Genomic DNA, 14,030 nt, shown 5'->3' with positions numbered 1-14,030 from the left:
GGGAGAAGGAGAAAAGAAGGGAGGACCCGACAGACGCGCAAAAGGAAAGGGTACACAGAAAATATGTCAGAAGGGGAAAAGGTAAAAAAAAACTTGGAAGGCAAGATCCAAAAGGTCCATTGCTTCAATGTTGGTTCAGATACTAGTAGTGAAATTATGCGAACCAGCAAGGCGGATATGCATCTGAGCTAGGATGTAAGAAGAAGTTTACAAATGCCATCATCTCGTATAGTTGAGTCGATGAACAAACGACGTTCATTCGAATGTAACGCAAGAAGTACTAGAGTGACTTCTGGACATTGATGGTATGAAAGCAAGCCTGAAGGGCGCGCTGAGGATGCTTGCCGGGCCTCGGAATCTTTCTGGTGGATCTGCAGCAAGTTTAGTAAGTCTGCCATGTTTGAAGCGTATCATCATTCATTGGCACCCACAATAGCCATGGTGTCCACGATTCATTTGTAGGTGGAGGTTGATAGCGCTGCTCCGGCTGAAGCTCCGCCTCCGCCTCCGGCTTCACTTAGACGTCGACAAGGAGACGGAAGGCTAGAATCCATAAGAATGGTCTCTGATGAAGTGAAACTCTCATGTCGTCTGCTCGTTTAGTCCGGGATGTAGCGCCTGGGACTCATCTTCCAGATGTCCGGTAGGGAAACTACGGGTAAAGAAGTGATGTAGTACCGTACTAATAGCCTGTAGGTATGGCTTCGAGGTCCACGGGTGGAGGCGCATGTTGTCCGCATGGGATGTTGTCCTACGAGCATAGCCTGGGGAAACATGAGCTGAACAATAAAAACCCGGTGTATTTGAGCAGATTTTCCTGGCCTATGCTAGGTATATTTTCCAGCCGTTCATGACCGCGCCAGTGAAAAAATATCCATTCTCTCCACAACACATCCAGCATCGGCACCGGGAACGAGAGTCCGTAGACCGCAGACACCTCGCAACACCGACCCTGTTCTCACCAGTCCGCGAGCAGTTCCAGAAGCAAAAAAAAACTGAAACCACTCGCAGCAACACAACATAACGATCCTCCCTAGTTACCCAGTCCAACAAGATTCAATGGAAAAAACAAGTCGTGAAATGATGAAATGAAGACATGATTTTCCATAAAACCCCATAATTTTTCCTCCGATTTTTGTAAATTCCCTTCGTCGCAGTATTTCTTGTAAACAAAGCAGACAAAAGTGGGAATTTAACGGTAGGACTTCTGGTAACGTGCGCGGGCACCGCGACCACCGAACTTCTTGGGCTCCGCACGGCGGTTATCGGCGACAAGCAGAGTGCGGTCGTACTGGGCGAAAGCCTGCTTGAGCTGGATCTTGGAGTGCTCATCGACGTACTTCTGGTAGTAGGCGACAATGGACTTGGCGATGGCCTGACGGATGGCGTAGATCTGGGAAGTGTGACCACCACCGGAGACGCGGACGCGGATATCGACGCCAGCGAACTTGTCAGTGCCAACAATCAGGAGGGGCTCGTAGACCTGTGTTGTTGGTGGTTAGACTCGTCGTTCCCTGGGATAAGTTGCCGTTCACCCTGAGAGCATTCTTTGCATAGATGTAAAGTTGTTGCTGGCGTTGGCGGGGGTAGGAAAAGTTTCAAGAGCGTACCTTGAAGCGGAGGATCTCGGGCTGGACCAAAGAGAGGGGCTGGCCGTTAACCTTGATGAGGCCCTTGCCTTGCTGTAAAATCGAAGAAAGTCTCAGTATGCTGTTCTCATTGTGTGGTATCCCATGCGCCCATCGATTCGTTGTTGCCCCATCAGAACATTTGCGACATTATAATCCCATTCCCATAGCTCTTCTTCTTCTTCTTCGCATTCGTAATAGCTTTTCCAAGGCATTTCCATCGAAATCTGATTGACGCAATAGGATGTATGGCGGAGGGGGGTGAGGCATCGTCTTCATACCTTGCAGTGGGCGACAGCGGTGGCTAATTAAAAAACTTCGATCAGCAATAATTCAACGAGGGATGGAGATATCGAAATCGCAAGACTCACCCGTCTTCTTCTTGCCGAAGCATTGCACACTCGGGACGGAAGCCATGGTGGGAAAAATGGCCCTTGTCGGTTGTCGATTGGGGAGGAGTGTGTTGTCGAGGGAGATGGAAAAGAAGTCGACCGCGAATTCCCACACTGCAGTGATTCGCCTGAATTGCTGGTTGTTAGTGCGGGTTTCGCTTAGAACGCACTAGTCCCGAAATGGATTAATTGGGCTCTCTGGCTTAGGGCTTGATCACATGACTAGCTTCATATCACGTGCTGTCACGTGAGTCGGGCCCAGGCGGAGTCCGAGTTTGGCAGGCGCAGAACTTCGGGGATTTGCTGTATTGCGATTACTGTTGTTGTCCTCCCCCGTTCTCTCTTTCATACGTATCCGATAAGATGTCGCAAACAGTCGGCAAGGTAAGTGAGATGAAAGCCCCCTCCATATGCTGATTTTTCTCGGCCAATTGCAGAATATAGCCCTTTGTGATGCTAACATTATGTGCTCTCTCAGACCCGTCTTGCATACTCCCGCGCATGGCATTATGTCGACGCTGGTTCTGACCCTCGTTCGCTCGGCCGCCTCGCTTCATCGATTGCCATGGTCTTAATGGGCAAGCATAAGCCAATTTACGATCCCTCGACGGACTGCGGAGACTATGTTGTGATCGCCGGCTGTCACGACCTGCGGACCACCGGCAAGAAGCGTTTCCAGAAGATGTACTACTCACACAACACGCGCCCGGGTAGCTTGAAGAGCATGACTATGGATCAAATGTTCCAGAAATGGGGTGGTGGTGAGGTTCTGCGCCGTGCTGTGAAGGGCATGTTGCCGAAGAACCGGCTGCAGGAGCCGCGGTTGGCACGACTGAAGAGTGAGTTTTCTTTTGGACTACATAGGCCCGGTACTTTCACGTTGTTTGTAACATAAGGCTAACACCACCTCTTTTCAGCCTTTGAGGGCCTTGCCCACCCTTACAAGCAGAACATTGTCAAGTTCGGCAACCAGTCAGTCATCGGTGCCAATCGGGAAGTTCAAGAAGCTTTCAAGGAGGCCAAGGAGGCTCAGACTCCCGCATAATCCTACTCTTCCTATATCTGTTCGATTATCTTCCTTGACTCCGTCTGCGATGTAATTTATTTCTGTGTTTTATGATCCAAAACCGCAAGCGCATGGGTGTGGAGTCTTATCTTTTGGAATCTTTTTTTCTTTCTTTTTGATTCTCCTTTCTGTTCACTACTACTCATTTGCCCCCCTCTCAAATTTGACCTGTTGGTCATCCTCTACAATGAATTGTACTTATATAGCAAACTTATTCCAAAATAAAAACAACGTGTTGTCAAGCTGATATTGGGGAAGGGGGTCTTAACTCCCAATAGGTATATAGAGACATTATGTACAAGAGAAGGAAAGTCGACAAATCATGCAGAGAACTCCAGAGCCTCGCTTTATAGACATTTAGAGCTTGGCCTTGGGGCCAGCACGACCCACGGTGCACTTGATAAGACCGTTGGGGTTGGACTGGGGAGCGTAGACCTCGGCGTCTTTGCCAGTGTTCTTGGTTCCCTTGTGCCAGCTGAGGTCTATATGGGGTTAGAAACAGGGTTCTCGAGCGAATCTGAAGGGAGTAAATAGAGAGACAAAACGTACCAATTTCGAAGTAGTGGTTGTTGGGTAGCACATACTCCACGGTCTCAAGCAGAGGCGCGGTGGCAAGAATCTGCTCACCCATCTTATACATGGTAGCCTGCACACTGGCGCTGTTATCCTCGGCAAAGGTCTTGAGGGTAATGGCTCGGGCCGCCTCCCAGGTAGCATCGAACTTGGCAAGGTGAGTCTTCACCTCGGAGACATCATTGAAGCGGCGCCACTGCCAGTTGGCAGAAACGTCGGTGCTGAGAATGCGATCCCAGGTCTCTTTGAGGGTGGTGAACTCGTCACGGAGGAAGCCCCAGAACTGTGAGCCGGTACTTTTGAGCATGGTGAGGCCGTTGAGGGAGGAGTTGATATCGATTCCCTTGCCCTCGACGACGTCCACTTGCACGTTACGGGTCTCGGGGCTGTCCTTGACGAAGGAGTGGGGGTGAGGCTTGCCATCGATGTTCATGCGCACCCAGCGGTGAGTGACGATGTTGACGTGCGCGGCGTGAATGTGGCTGTACTTCTCGATGAAGTGCGAGCCCAGAATGGAGCCGAAGACCTCGGGAGTGGTCACAGGCTGCTGCTTGGCAGTTATGTAGATAGTGTTCTTAATGGAGTCCGTGGCAACAATCACGCTGTTGTCGGCCTTTGTGTAGCTGTTGAGGGGGGGGGAGAGAAAGCGGTGTTAGCTGGCTTCCCCAATTCCAACAGATAAGGGTGTTTTGAGGCTTGTCTTTCTTTCTTTCTATTTGGGGGTTGTTGCAAACTCACGAAGTCTCAATGTCACCTTCCAACAAGACACAGACGGTCATTTCCACGACAGTCTGAATACCGGTCTTCTCATCACGGTGCACCTTGTACACGCGGACATTGTCCTTGCCGTAGCGGGCAGCAGCGAGAGCGCTCATTGTGAGTTGGAGAGATAAGAGGATATAAGTGGAGAATTGGAGAATTGGTGGAGAAGAGCTGGAAGGTAAGCTGTTGATAGATTTCTGGATTCAAGCCAAGTAGATTTTCAAGAGGGAACGGAATGTTATTTATTCCATAAGAAAAAAGAAAAAAGAGAAAAGAGAAGGGGAAAAAAAGGGCTAATGGGCTGATGCGCTTCGTCCGCAAAGTTATCGGGCACCTCCGAAGCCCGCGAGTGGCCGATCCCCACTTCCGATCTTATCGTAGCAACAGGGGAGAATGTCATTGAATACTAGTAACATTTGAAGGAGAAATATATACCAAAGTACTCTACTAGTATACATGTACGGATTCAATTCTTGCCCCAACATTTGAAGGTTCAAGTTATTCTGGAGATTTCTCAAGTGCTAGGTGTTGTACACACAGTAGTATTCAATCCTTTCTCCCCCAGATTTCCAAACATTTCAGCCGCCAGAGCTTATTAGTTCCAACTGTTATCACACAACCTTGAACAATCGACTAGACTCATCTGGGCCTTAGCATTTTGTTGCTGAGTCTTCAATTCCCGAGTTCCGAAAATCCGATGGCCGAAAGATGAGTACAGTTTAGATCCCTGCAGATCCCTTCAAATCCCTTGCTCCTATTACCATGTGAAGCAAATCCCGCAATGTTTTCCATCGGCCATCTCCACCGTTTGGTGTTTTTTTTTGAACACATGCGGAGTCAACTGGTCGGAACATCCGAGGGTTTTTATTGTTTAATTTGATACACCTGAATGAATGTTCGAGATTCAAGATTCCAGATGTCTTGGAACATTTGGAATTTTTGCGCTTTTCAATTGGTGATAGTATTGTCTGAATTCCTGGTGATCCAGAGATGGGAAAATCAGCCTCTCGTTTAGGCAATCGGATTGAATTGTAAGTACTCGCTCGATTAGGCGTGAAGGGTTGCAATCATTGCTCTTCTGCTCTTCTGCTCTTCTTCTGTGATTCCATTGGCTCTGTTGGCTCTGTTGGCTCTGTTGGCTCTGTTGGCTCTGTTGGCTCTGTTGGCTCTGTTGGCTCTGTTGGCTCTGTTGTCTCTGTTGTCTCTGTTGGCTCTGTTGTCTCTGTTGAATGTATGAAATAGGAAGCCAAATTGAGTTTAAGATCGTCGCGTCATCTTACCCTTTTCGGGTAATATCTTGAAGGCACCTTCGAGATTCAAATCATCTACCTCTGTCCTTGACTCCTTCTCACTTAAATACTTTTCTTCTTGACTCTTTTCTTCTTCACAATGTTGAGTATTCCGACTCGCTCTGGTCTCTGTGCTAAACGCAATCTCTACTACGCATCTATTATTAACGTGCGTACCTTCCCTGCAGACCCTTACCCTAACCAATTAAAACATGCGACTGACATATACACTATAGACCTTTGCCAGACCTTCATCGCGTCTCTCTAGGCACATCAAGCCTTATAATAGACAGCATCTAACTCCATTGACCCGGCATATTCACATGTCTCCAACAACAGCCATGGCATCCACCAACAGAAACCTCCACACCGAAATGGACAAAACCAAAAAATACACCTTTCTTGCTGAAACAACCCCTCACCTCGCCACAATCCTCGGCTTTCCCTCTCGTTGCTCGACCTTCCCAGCCCTGTACACTCGTACCTGTACCGAGATCATCGACTTGGCATGCACAATCGCAGCTTTCGAGCCCGTGCGCCTTCACGTACGTCCAGAGGACCTCTCAAAGGCCCAAACCCTCATCTCCCAGCACTTGGAGATAAGCTCAATCCGAGACAAGCCCGCACAATCATCAAATATCACCATCATCCCCGTCGCGACAAATCACTGCTGGGTCCGCGATACGGGACCGGTCTACGTGCGCAGCCTTGAACATCCTCATCAGCGATTCGCAATTGACTTTCGGTTCTGCGAATGGGGCAACAAGATTGAGGAGCTTCTCTACAACAACTCTGTTGACAAGGAGGCAGCATTAGCAGAAGAAGGTATCAATTGGCCGATCATGGATTTGACGCGACGAGAAGAGAATACGCTATTCGCGCGCCGGGTCCTTGAAATCGAGAATCAGGATCAAATCACTGGACATTCACCTGTTACCCGGGTCGAATCATCCGTTCGGTTGGAAGGTGGTGGCATCGAGATGGATGGCGAGGGAACTTTCATGGCGGCTGAAAGCAGTGTTTTGGTTCCATCACGGAATGAAGGGCTCTCGCGTGAGGATGTTGAGGCCGAATTGACACGGCTGCTGGGTATCAAGAAGTTTATCTGGATCCCCGGACGGGAGGGGTTGGATATCACGGACTGTCATATTGATGCCGAGGCGCGATTTGTGAGACCTGGCGTGGTGGTTGTGTGTAAACCGCATGCGAAATGCAAGGCTGTATGGTGGGATATTTATCATGAAGCGCGGGAGATCCTCGATGCTGCCATTGATGCGCAGGGACGGAGACTCCAGGTTTATGACATTGAGGAGCCAGATCCGGATCTTGTGAAGGGGGATGTTGCTGGAGAAGAAGATGGACCGGCAGCGTCCTATGTGAATTTCTACTTTGTGAATGGGGGTTTGGTGATACCTGCCTTTGGAGATATCGAGGCAGATATGAAGGCCTTGGAGATTATGAAGAGTCTTGTTCCTGAGCGGGAAGTGAGGCAAGTGGCCGTCAATGCACTACCGAGGACGGGTGGTGTGTTGCATTGTACGACACAACAAGTACTGTGAGAGTTGGACATTTTGTCCTATGTAAAACATGAGCGTATACTATCATCTCATTAATACTATCGAACATTTGGACCATTTGGACCTGGACTTAGTCATTCAAGATTCTTAATGAGCTAAGACATATCAAGTCCGTACTTAAAACTTGATTGTTTCAATGTTCATTCGCACATAGAAAGCATACTGACAGTATAGGCTTGACTACTAGTATGGGGGCAAAACTCCATCCCACTCGAATCCCAACATAGAATAAAACCACAGGGCGGCAGTTGCCATCTCTTTTTTACTATAAGCCTTAAATGCCTGAATGATGAGTGAAACCAGATGACAGTAGAAAACAAAAGAGAAAATAAAAGTCACAAGCGGCAACCGTCATGTTTATCATTTTTCTTTTCTTGTATCACAAACGTTTGAGGACCCAAGAAAAGCCAATAAAATTCAATCCAAAGGCAGAGAAGATGATAATGATAAGCCTTCAAACTCCACCAAGTCCATATAACGCCATGAAAAGTAGCCCAGTTAAAATCAGAGCAGAAAGAGAAAAAAAAAAGACAGAAAAAGATAAAAGAAGATAAAAGAAGTAGACATGAGAATCATAATCATAGCACATATAGATCCCCCCTCCAAGGTAGGTAAAAGCGGACTTTTGTTGAATCACAGACTTAACTGATCAATACTCCCCACTCGCCCCCCACCCCCAAGTCTCCCCCCACCTTTTGTCACCATTCCCAACCGATAAAATCGTTCCTCACCCGCAGGCGTTTTTCCCCCGATATACCACTTCTCCGGTCCCAACGCATCGCGGAAGCCACCAGAACCACTGGAACTATCACTCCCACGACGCTGGCGATCTCCCGCTCCACGATTGATTGGGATCGGTGTCGATGAAGATGGTGTCGGGGGTGGAGATGTCTCTGCGGAGTAAGAGGAGGGAGAGGTATGGTGATAATGGTGGGAGTGGTGCTGAGGCTGAGATGCTGTGGGTGGTGAAGACGTAGATGCAGATGCAGGTCCCTGTGGGATGGTATTTCCACCCGAATGCGAATGCGAATGGGATGTGGATGTGGATGGGTTTCCTGATGAGGTGGGATTTGAGGATGGACTGGAGCTGGAACCTGCAGCTTTTGTGGCTATGGCGCGGGCGCTCTGAGTGAGAGAGGAAGGGGAGAGAGAGGATGTGCCTGTTGGTTGTTGATGAGAGGCTTTGAAGGTAGACTGGGCGCGGAACGCGGCCAAGAAGTTGGAGAGGAATGGCCTGTTGGTGGACATGCCTGCTTATTGGGGGGAGGTTGATGTTGAGTCGGTGTAGGATGAAATGTGATTGCCGGATCGCCAGAGTCGAAATGGGGATATCTTGATCAGTAAAATATGTGGGTAGCGCTTGCTTTGCCCACAGGGTATTCCTTTGATCCGGGCTAGAATTTCAAGGAAAGCGGAGCATATGGTGTGAACGGCGGGGGTGGAAGTCAGAGATCCCGAATCCAACTTGTTCCGAGCCGCGACGCTCCAATCAAATGCGGGGGATTATGGACATGACGTCGAGCAGGAAGATCCCGGAAGTTCAGGCGTTGAGCAAAATGGACTTGCAATGGAATGTTTTGAAGCATTAAATCATGTATGGTATGATAGTATCACCATTTTCTTTGTCTACTAGTACATCATTCAAGTACCAAGTATACACAGAAATAGACGCACGTTGGAACATGAGGTGCATACTACAGTACGAAATAGTAGCACATTTCGCTTGTGATCGTCGGATCATCGCGGCTCCGCAACTCATGCATTGAAGAGGTTGTACTAGTATAAACGTAGCATTGAATAAAAAACGATCACCTCTATTTCTAAATAGATGCTTTTCGAATAAAGCAGATTCCCTCCGAACAATGAACAAGGGAAGAAAACAGGAATGGCCGTAATAAAAAGGAAAAGGAAAAACAACACCCTAAATCACACCAAGCCCGACGCGCATGTATGTTCGTGCCGTGCCGACTCGACTCTTACTTACAGACCATGCAAATGCACCAGGAGAAAAAAAGAGAACAAAAAAAGAAACGAAACACGTAGGAAACCATATAAGAAAAGATGAGATAAGAGAATGAAAATGAAGAAGATATGAGGTCGAAAATGAAAATGAACAAACACAGCAAAAATTCGACAATAGCCTTCCCACAAAGCTTTTCTCTCCTTTTTTTTTTGCTGAAGCACTCGCGCAAAACACATGCCCTTGTCTATAGTCGTGGACGCCAAACGAAACCACCCATGCCCATCTCATCAAAGAGGGCATAAAAAAACAACCAGATTCGCAATCAACAACCATTTAGGCCGTTTAGTTGAACAGCCGTATAGAAGAATGCGGTCCCACACCGGATGGGATCTGAATCAGAGAAAGGGAGGGAGAAAGGATTCATCAAGAACGAATACAATCAAAAATGTCAGGAAATATGAAGAACCGGGACAGAACGCCAGGAATCAGAAAAACATCGCTGCGAGGATCGAGCGGAGTCGGACAGATCAGAGTAACGGAGGCGGCTGAGAAACCGTAATAACAAATCATTTTTGGTTGGTAGGGAAAGACAAAAAAAGAGACAAACAAGTCTAAGAGGATGGAGGGGGAAGGAGGGAGGGAAAGAGAAGAGCCATGGCTGGAGCTGCCTCGAACAAGATATTTCAATCAAGACTGCAAACGAGAAAAATCGCATCCATCGTGTGCGGGGGGGATCTGCACCAGTAGTCCTCACGATGGTCAGAATAGGCCCTTCACTTTTTCATTTATCTCTCCCGGACTGGTGGCTGGTGCTTCGCATCGTATGATCTGTGGGTGGATTTACTGTCGGGCAGCCTGAACGGTACCTGTTGAGATGAGAAATACTCTGTTAGTTTGCATGCTCTTTTCTCTTCTGGTTTTTTTTTTGACCACAGATCAGATAGGATTAAGCTCACCATCACCGCTGAGGGTAGTCGAAGCCAGGTACAATCCGTTCATCCCGTTCTCGGGACCACCCGAGGTCGTGGCGGGGTAGAACTTGCGGTCGGCATCGACGGGGGCGTGGATCGACTCCTGGCCGGAAGCCATGGAGTGGGGGAAAACGGGGGTCATGTAACCGTCGGATGGACCGTGCTGAAACATCGTCCAATCAGGTTGGTTCGAATGGGGGCCGGTCATAGCCGGATGTTTGTGATCAGGGACGACGAGGGGCTTTACCTGTTCAAGAGGACGATCAACACTCAGTTGCTGGCCATGGGCATCGCTGCCGGGCTGCATGAGGTACGGATTCTGCTTGGGCGCAGCCATCCAGGAAGCTCGTGCGGATGCCTGGTCGGCATACGCGTTGTCACTTGGGCCACGGCTCATACCGTTGGCCGGAGACATAGCGAACCCCATGTGATGCTGCTGCTGCTGCTCATGGAAAGTGGGACGGCCAACAGGCATTCCATTTCCATTCACATGCCCATCGCTGAATTGCGCACCCATAACACCATTGGAAGATGGGGCGGGATTACTAACTTCATCCAAAGGCTTAGCGGGGTTCGCCGCCGCCGCTGCAGCCGCCGCCTGCTGCGATCGTTTCAGATGGGCCTGGGGGTGCGACAAGTGGGTCGCGCCTGTGGGATTGCCCCGACGAATTGAACACTTCTGGAAGTGGCGCTTCAGGATATCACTGCGAGAGAAGGTGTCCTTGCAGAGAACACACATGTATGGCCGATCTCCAGTGTCTAGAAAAGGAAGAAAGACGCGTCATTAGCCTCAATTTCACAATAAAGAAATAAATTTGAACCAGTAAATAAGAAGAGAGAGAGAGAGAGAGAGAGAGAAACCAAAGCGGAGTTTTACGACAAGGGGGGGGAGGAAGAGGGGAGGAGAAAAGTAGAAGAAGAAAGAACTCACGTCGCAGCAGATGACGCTTCAGGTGCTTGGCATGCAAATAGGTCTTGTTACAGTGCGGGCAAGGGAATTTGCCATCCGCGTCCTTGGCCGGAATGGTGGTGTTCTTTGCGGCACCGTTGATGCCGTTGGTGACCGGAGTCGCACGGCCCGGAACACTCGGCAGGATACCACGGCGGCCCTGAGAGCCCACGACCTGCGTCCGTGGTGGTTCTTTGGCTCCGTATGGCGAGCCATTCGCGCCGTTCACGTCGGGGCTCATACCCCAGGACTTGCCATCGGAGTAGCTGAAAGCCCCGGAGGGAAGACCATTGAAGTCGCGACGGTCACGCGGTGGGGCTGGAGCAATGGGCTGGGGGTAGCTCTGCGCGGACGAGGCGGGAGGCAACACGCTTGGGGGAGGGGGGTACGACTGAGAAGGGTGGGCCTGTGTCTGGTGGTTAGGATGCGACAAAAATGACGGTGGTTGGCTACCGACGGTCGAGTGCATGCCGGGCATGATGGGGGCAGTCGAAGCCCCGTACACATCGTGAGTCGACGCGGGATAGCGCGAAAGGTCTGGCCGGTATGGTGGCGGCTGGCTCATGTAATGAGGCGCGGGTGACTGAGTGTGATGGGGATGAAGCGGCGGCAGGGTGTGCGGCTGCGATCCCGGGTACTGCTGCTGCATCGAGTATTGTGGCATGGGCATACTCGAGACGGGGGTCGAGGAGAGCGGAGCGGAGCCCTGAGACAGGGTGGACGGAGGCCGCGAAGGGTGCGATCGAGGATCCATCTTTTTTTTTTTTTTTTTTAAGAAAGAAGGATGAGGGTGGACGAAGTGAAACAGAAAAGAAAGCGCGTCAAGGTAGGTGAGGATAGTCGGATACGATCACAAAGCAATCATCGAAGTTTGATCCTCTTTTTTTGTTTCCTTTGCCACTTCAGTCTCGTTTTTTTTTTCTTCACTCGTTGAACCAAAGGCTGCTCCTTGTTTCTTTGAAATTTTTCCCGAGGCGGCAAGGTGCCAAGTCACGAGGTCAGATCAATTGGGGGACGGTCTGACTCCACACAGGTAGAAGGTAAGTCACTTGGAAGTTCAGGAGGGGGAGGAGTTAAGAAAAGGTCAAGAAGGAAGGTTTGAGGAGATTTCCCCACGGTCACCCACCGAAGAAAGTCGTGTGGGAACTTTTTTGGTGTTATCCGCACGTTGTCACCGTCGATGGGTTCTTGTATCCACCAAGGAAGCGGGCGTGCAAGTGGGTCTGCAACTCGCAGGACAACAACTAGTCAGATCTGTTTCGCGTCAAAGAATGCGTCGAGGACGAAGAATCGAGGAGCAAAAAAGAACGACAGCCGAATCAATTTGAGATAATTGAAGGGGATGAAGATGATGAAGAAGGTTTTGAAAGAGGTGAAAAAAAATTCTTTCGTTTTTTTTTTTTCTCTCTCTTTTTCTCTGTTCTGGAAAAGACAAGTTTCGATCGCGAACGGGGGAATTGGGGGGGAAGAGGAAAAAGGAAAGGGAAATGGGGGGCGGGCAAAGTTACCAAGTTCACCAAGTTACGATACCATGGAAAGTTTCAGAAGGGAAAATAAAATAAGAAAAAAAAAAAGGTATTGGAAAGTTTAGATATTTGAAAAAAATCGAAAAATCGAAAAGAAAAAAACCCCCATACGAAAATAAACCAAACTAAATTCCGACAATGCAGTATGATTGGAGAGCCGGGGAGGAAAAAGGACTTTAGTTTGGGAGAGGCAAAGAGCTTTACCATAAAAAGAGAGAGAGAAAACCCCCGAAAAATCAAAACCGCAAGTAATATCATTTCCAATATTACCCATTACCAGCATTACCAGCATTACCAACAGGCGCGGAATTCTGGTACAGAACAGGGAACGATGACGATATGCCGGGCGTCTTCCGAAGACGGCCCGGAGAGGAATGGCCGATCGCACCTGCTCGCAAGCGGAGTACGTGTACAGATCCGACTAGTATTCTATTTCAATGTTCAGTAGAACTCTTATCCCGAATACTTTGGATCGATTATGAAAAGAATTTATCATTATATTCCAAGGTTGTGAATACTTATGTACTAACATTGAGTATGTAGCCAATATTTTCCCATTGTTACTTAGGTGAGATATTAGAAATACTAGGATTCTGGAAAAAAAAAAAAAAAAAGAGAGAGAGAAAGAAGAAAAAAAGGAGGATCTGAAGAATATCATATCCTTGGCAAGGTTCTCATTCCCTCTCCCAAACTTACATCCTGGGCCTGGGGAAATCAATAATAAAAAAAGTACTCCAGCGAGTCCACTGCCACATGCGTGTAGGCTCCATTGTTTACCCGATCGCGGCGCTGTCCGATGTACTCCGTACACGGATATCGGTACTCGGAAGTGATACTACCGATGGGAAAGAGGACTAGTATGCTCAGACCTTTTTGGGATTATTGAACACAATAACCCACTGGAAAAGGTAAAAGGGCGGAAAACAAAAAGAGAAAGACTTGAAGGTGAAAGCTAGATTGAAAAGCGAACTCGTTGAATTCAAGTATGAATTTCACTCTCATGATAGTAAACATCAAACTCCATTTTTTTGGGTGTTGGAAGCTGGAGACTCCGGTTCTGACATCTTGACCCTGGCTCCGCAGTGGCTTGACACGCCCCGCAGGTAAACAGATCACACATCTCACTCATGCAGGGAGATGCAATGCCATTGCACACTCTCCTCCCGATCATTCAATCAGAGGTCCACAATCGACCTCACGACCGGGTTTCGTAGTGACCTAGTAGGCGCTAGTTAAGTGAACGAGCCTACGAAACGGACGGTCGAGGCTGCGACTCTCTTGCACTGATCTCTTCTTAACGGGGAAAACAGCACGTCATCTCCCAAGATCCCATA

At 48.7% G+C, this 14,030-nt stretch overlaps 6 protein-coding genes across 6 annotated transcripts; 2 read left to right on the top strand and 4 right to left on the bottom strand.

Annotated features, from left to right (window-relative positions):
- Nucleotides 1-1,192: 1,192 nt before the first annotated feature.
- On the bottom strand, nucleotides 1,193-2,045 carry N7466_001685 (40S ribosomal protein uS9; the record flags this gene model as incomplete). Its single annotated transcript, XM_057161083.1, has 4 exons — nucleotides 1,193-1,483; nucleotides 1,611-1,682; nucleotides 1,910-1,932; nucleotides 2,000-2,045. 4 exons carry the CDS (start codon nucleotides 2,043-2,045, stop codon nucleotides 1,193-1,195), a joined length of 432 nt encoding a protein of 143 aa, XP_057024368.1.
- A 338-nt stretch (nucleotides 2,046-2,383) lies between these two features.
- On the top strand, nucleotides 2,384-3,065 carry N7466_001684 (mitochondrial 54S ribosomal protein uL13m; the record flags this gene model as incomplete). The annotated part of the gene is made up of 3 exons (XM_057161082.1): nucleotides 2,384-2,404; nucleotides 2,499-2,859; nucleotides 2,938-3,065. The coding sequence occupies 3 exons, from the start codon at nucleotides 2,384-2,386 to the stop codon at nucleotides 3,063-3,065; spliced, it is 510 nt and encodes a 169-aa protein (XP_057024367.1).
- A 378-nt stretch (nucleotides 3,066-3,443) lies between these two features.
- Nucleotides 3,444-4,534, bottom strand: N7466_001683 (urate oxidase; the record flags this gene model as incomplete). The annotated part of the gene is made up of 3 exons (XM_057161081.1): nucleotides 3,444-3,568; nucleotides 3,636-4,282; nucleotides 4,398-4,534. 3 exons carry the CDS (start codon nucleotides 4,532-4,534, stop codon nucleotides 3,444-3,446), a joined length of 909 nt encoding a protein of 302 aa, XP_057024366.1.
- A 1,517-nt stretch (nucleotides 4,535-6,051) lies between these two features.
- Nucleotides 6,052-7,269, top strand: N7466_001682 (agmatine deiminase family protein; the record flags this gene model as incomplete). The annotated part of the gene is made up of 1 exon (XM_057161080.1): nucleotides 6,052-7,269. One exon carries the CDS (start codon nucleotides 6,052-6,054, stop codon nucleotides 7,267-7,269), a length of 1,218 nt encoding a protein of 405 aa, XP_057024365.1.
- A 651-nt stretch (nucleotides 7,270-7,920) lies between these two features.
- On the bottom strand, nucleotides 7,921-8,535 carry N7466_001681 (uncharacterized protein; the record flags this gene model as incomplete). The annotated part of the gene is made up of 1 exon (XM_057161079.1): nucleotides 7,921-8,535. The coding sequence occupies one exon, from the start codon at nucleotides 8,533-8,535 to the stop codon at nucleotides 7,921-7,923; it is 615 nt and encodes a 204-aa protein (XP_057024364.1).
- Nucleotides 8,536-10,090: 1,555 nt separating this feature from the next.
- Nucleotides 10,091-11,924, bottom strand: N7466_001680 (C2H2-type zinc finger protein; the record flags this gene model as incomplete). Its single annotated transcript, XM_057161078.1, has 3 exons — nucleotides 10,091-10,116; nucleotides 10,207-10,980; nucleotides 11,153-11,924. 3 exons carry the CDS (start codon nucleotides 11,922-11,924, stop codon nucleotides 10,091-10,093), a joined length of 1,572 nt encoding a protein of 523 aa, XP_057024363.1.
- Between the last annotated feature and the right edge of the window lie 2,106 nt (nucleotides 11,925-14,030).

This window comes from Penicillium verhagenii, assembly GCF_028828195.1.
Source record: "Penicillium verhagenii strain IBT 33310 chromosome Unknown utg000003l_segment0_segment0, whole genome shotgun sequence".
Lineage (NCBI taxonomy): Eukaryota > Fungi > Ascomycota > Eurotiomycetes > Eurotiales > Aspergillaceae > Penicillium > Penicillium verhagenii.
Note: the sequence above shows the minus strand (reverse complement) of the source record. Positions and strands in the feature narration are given on the sequence as shown.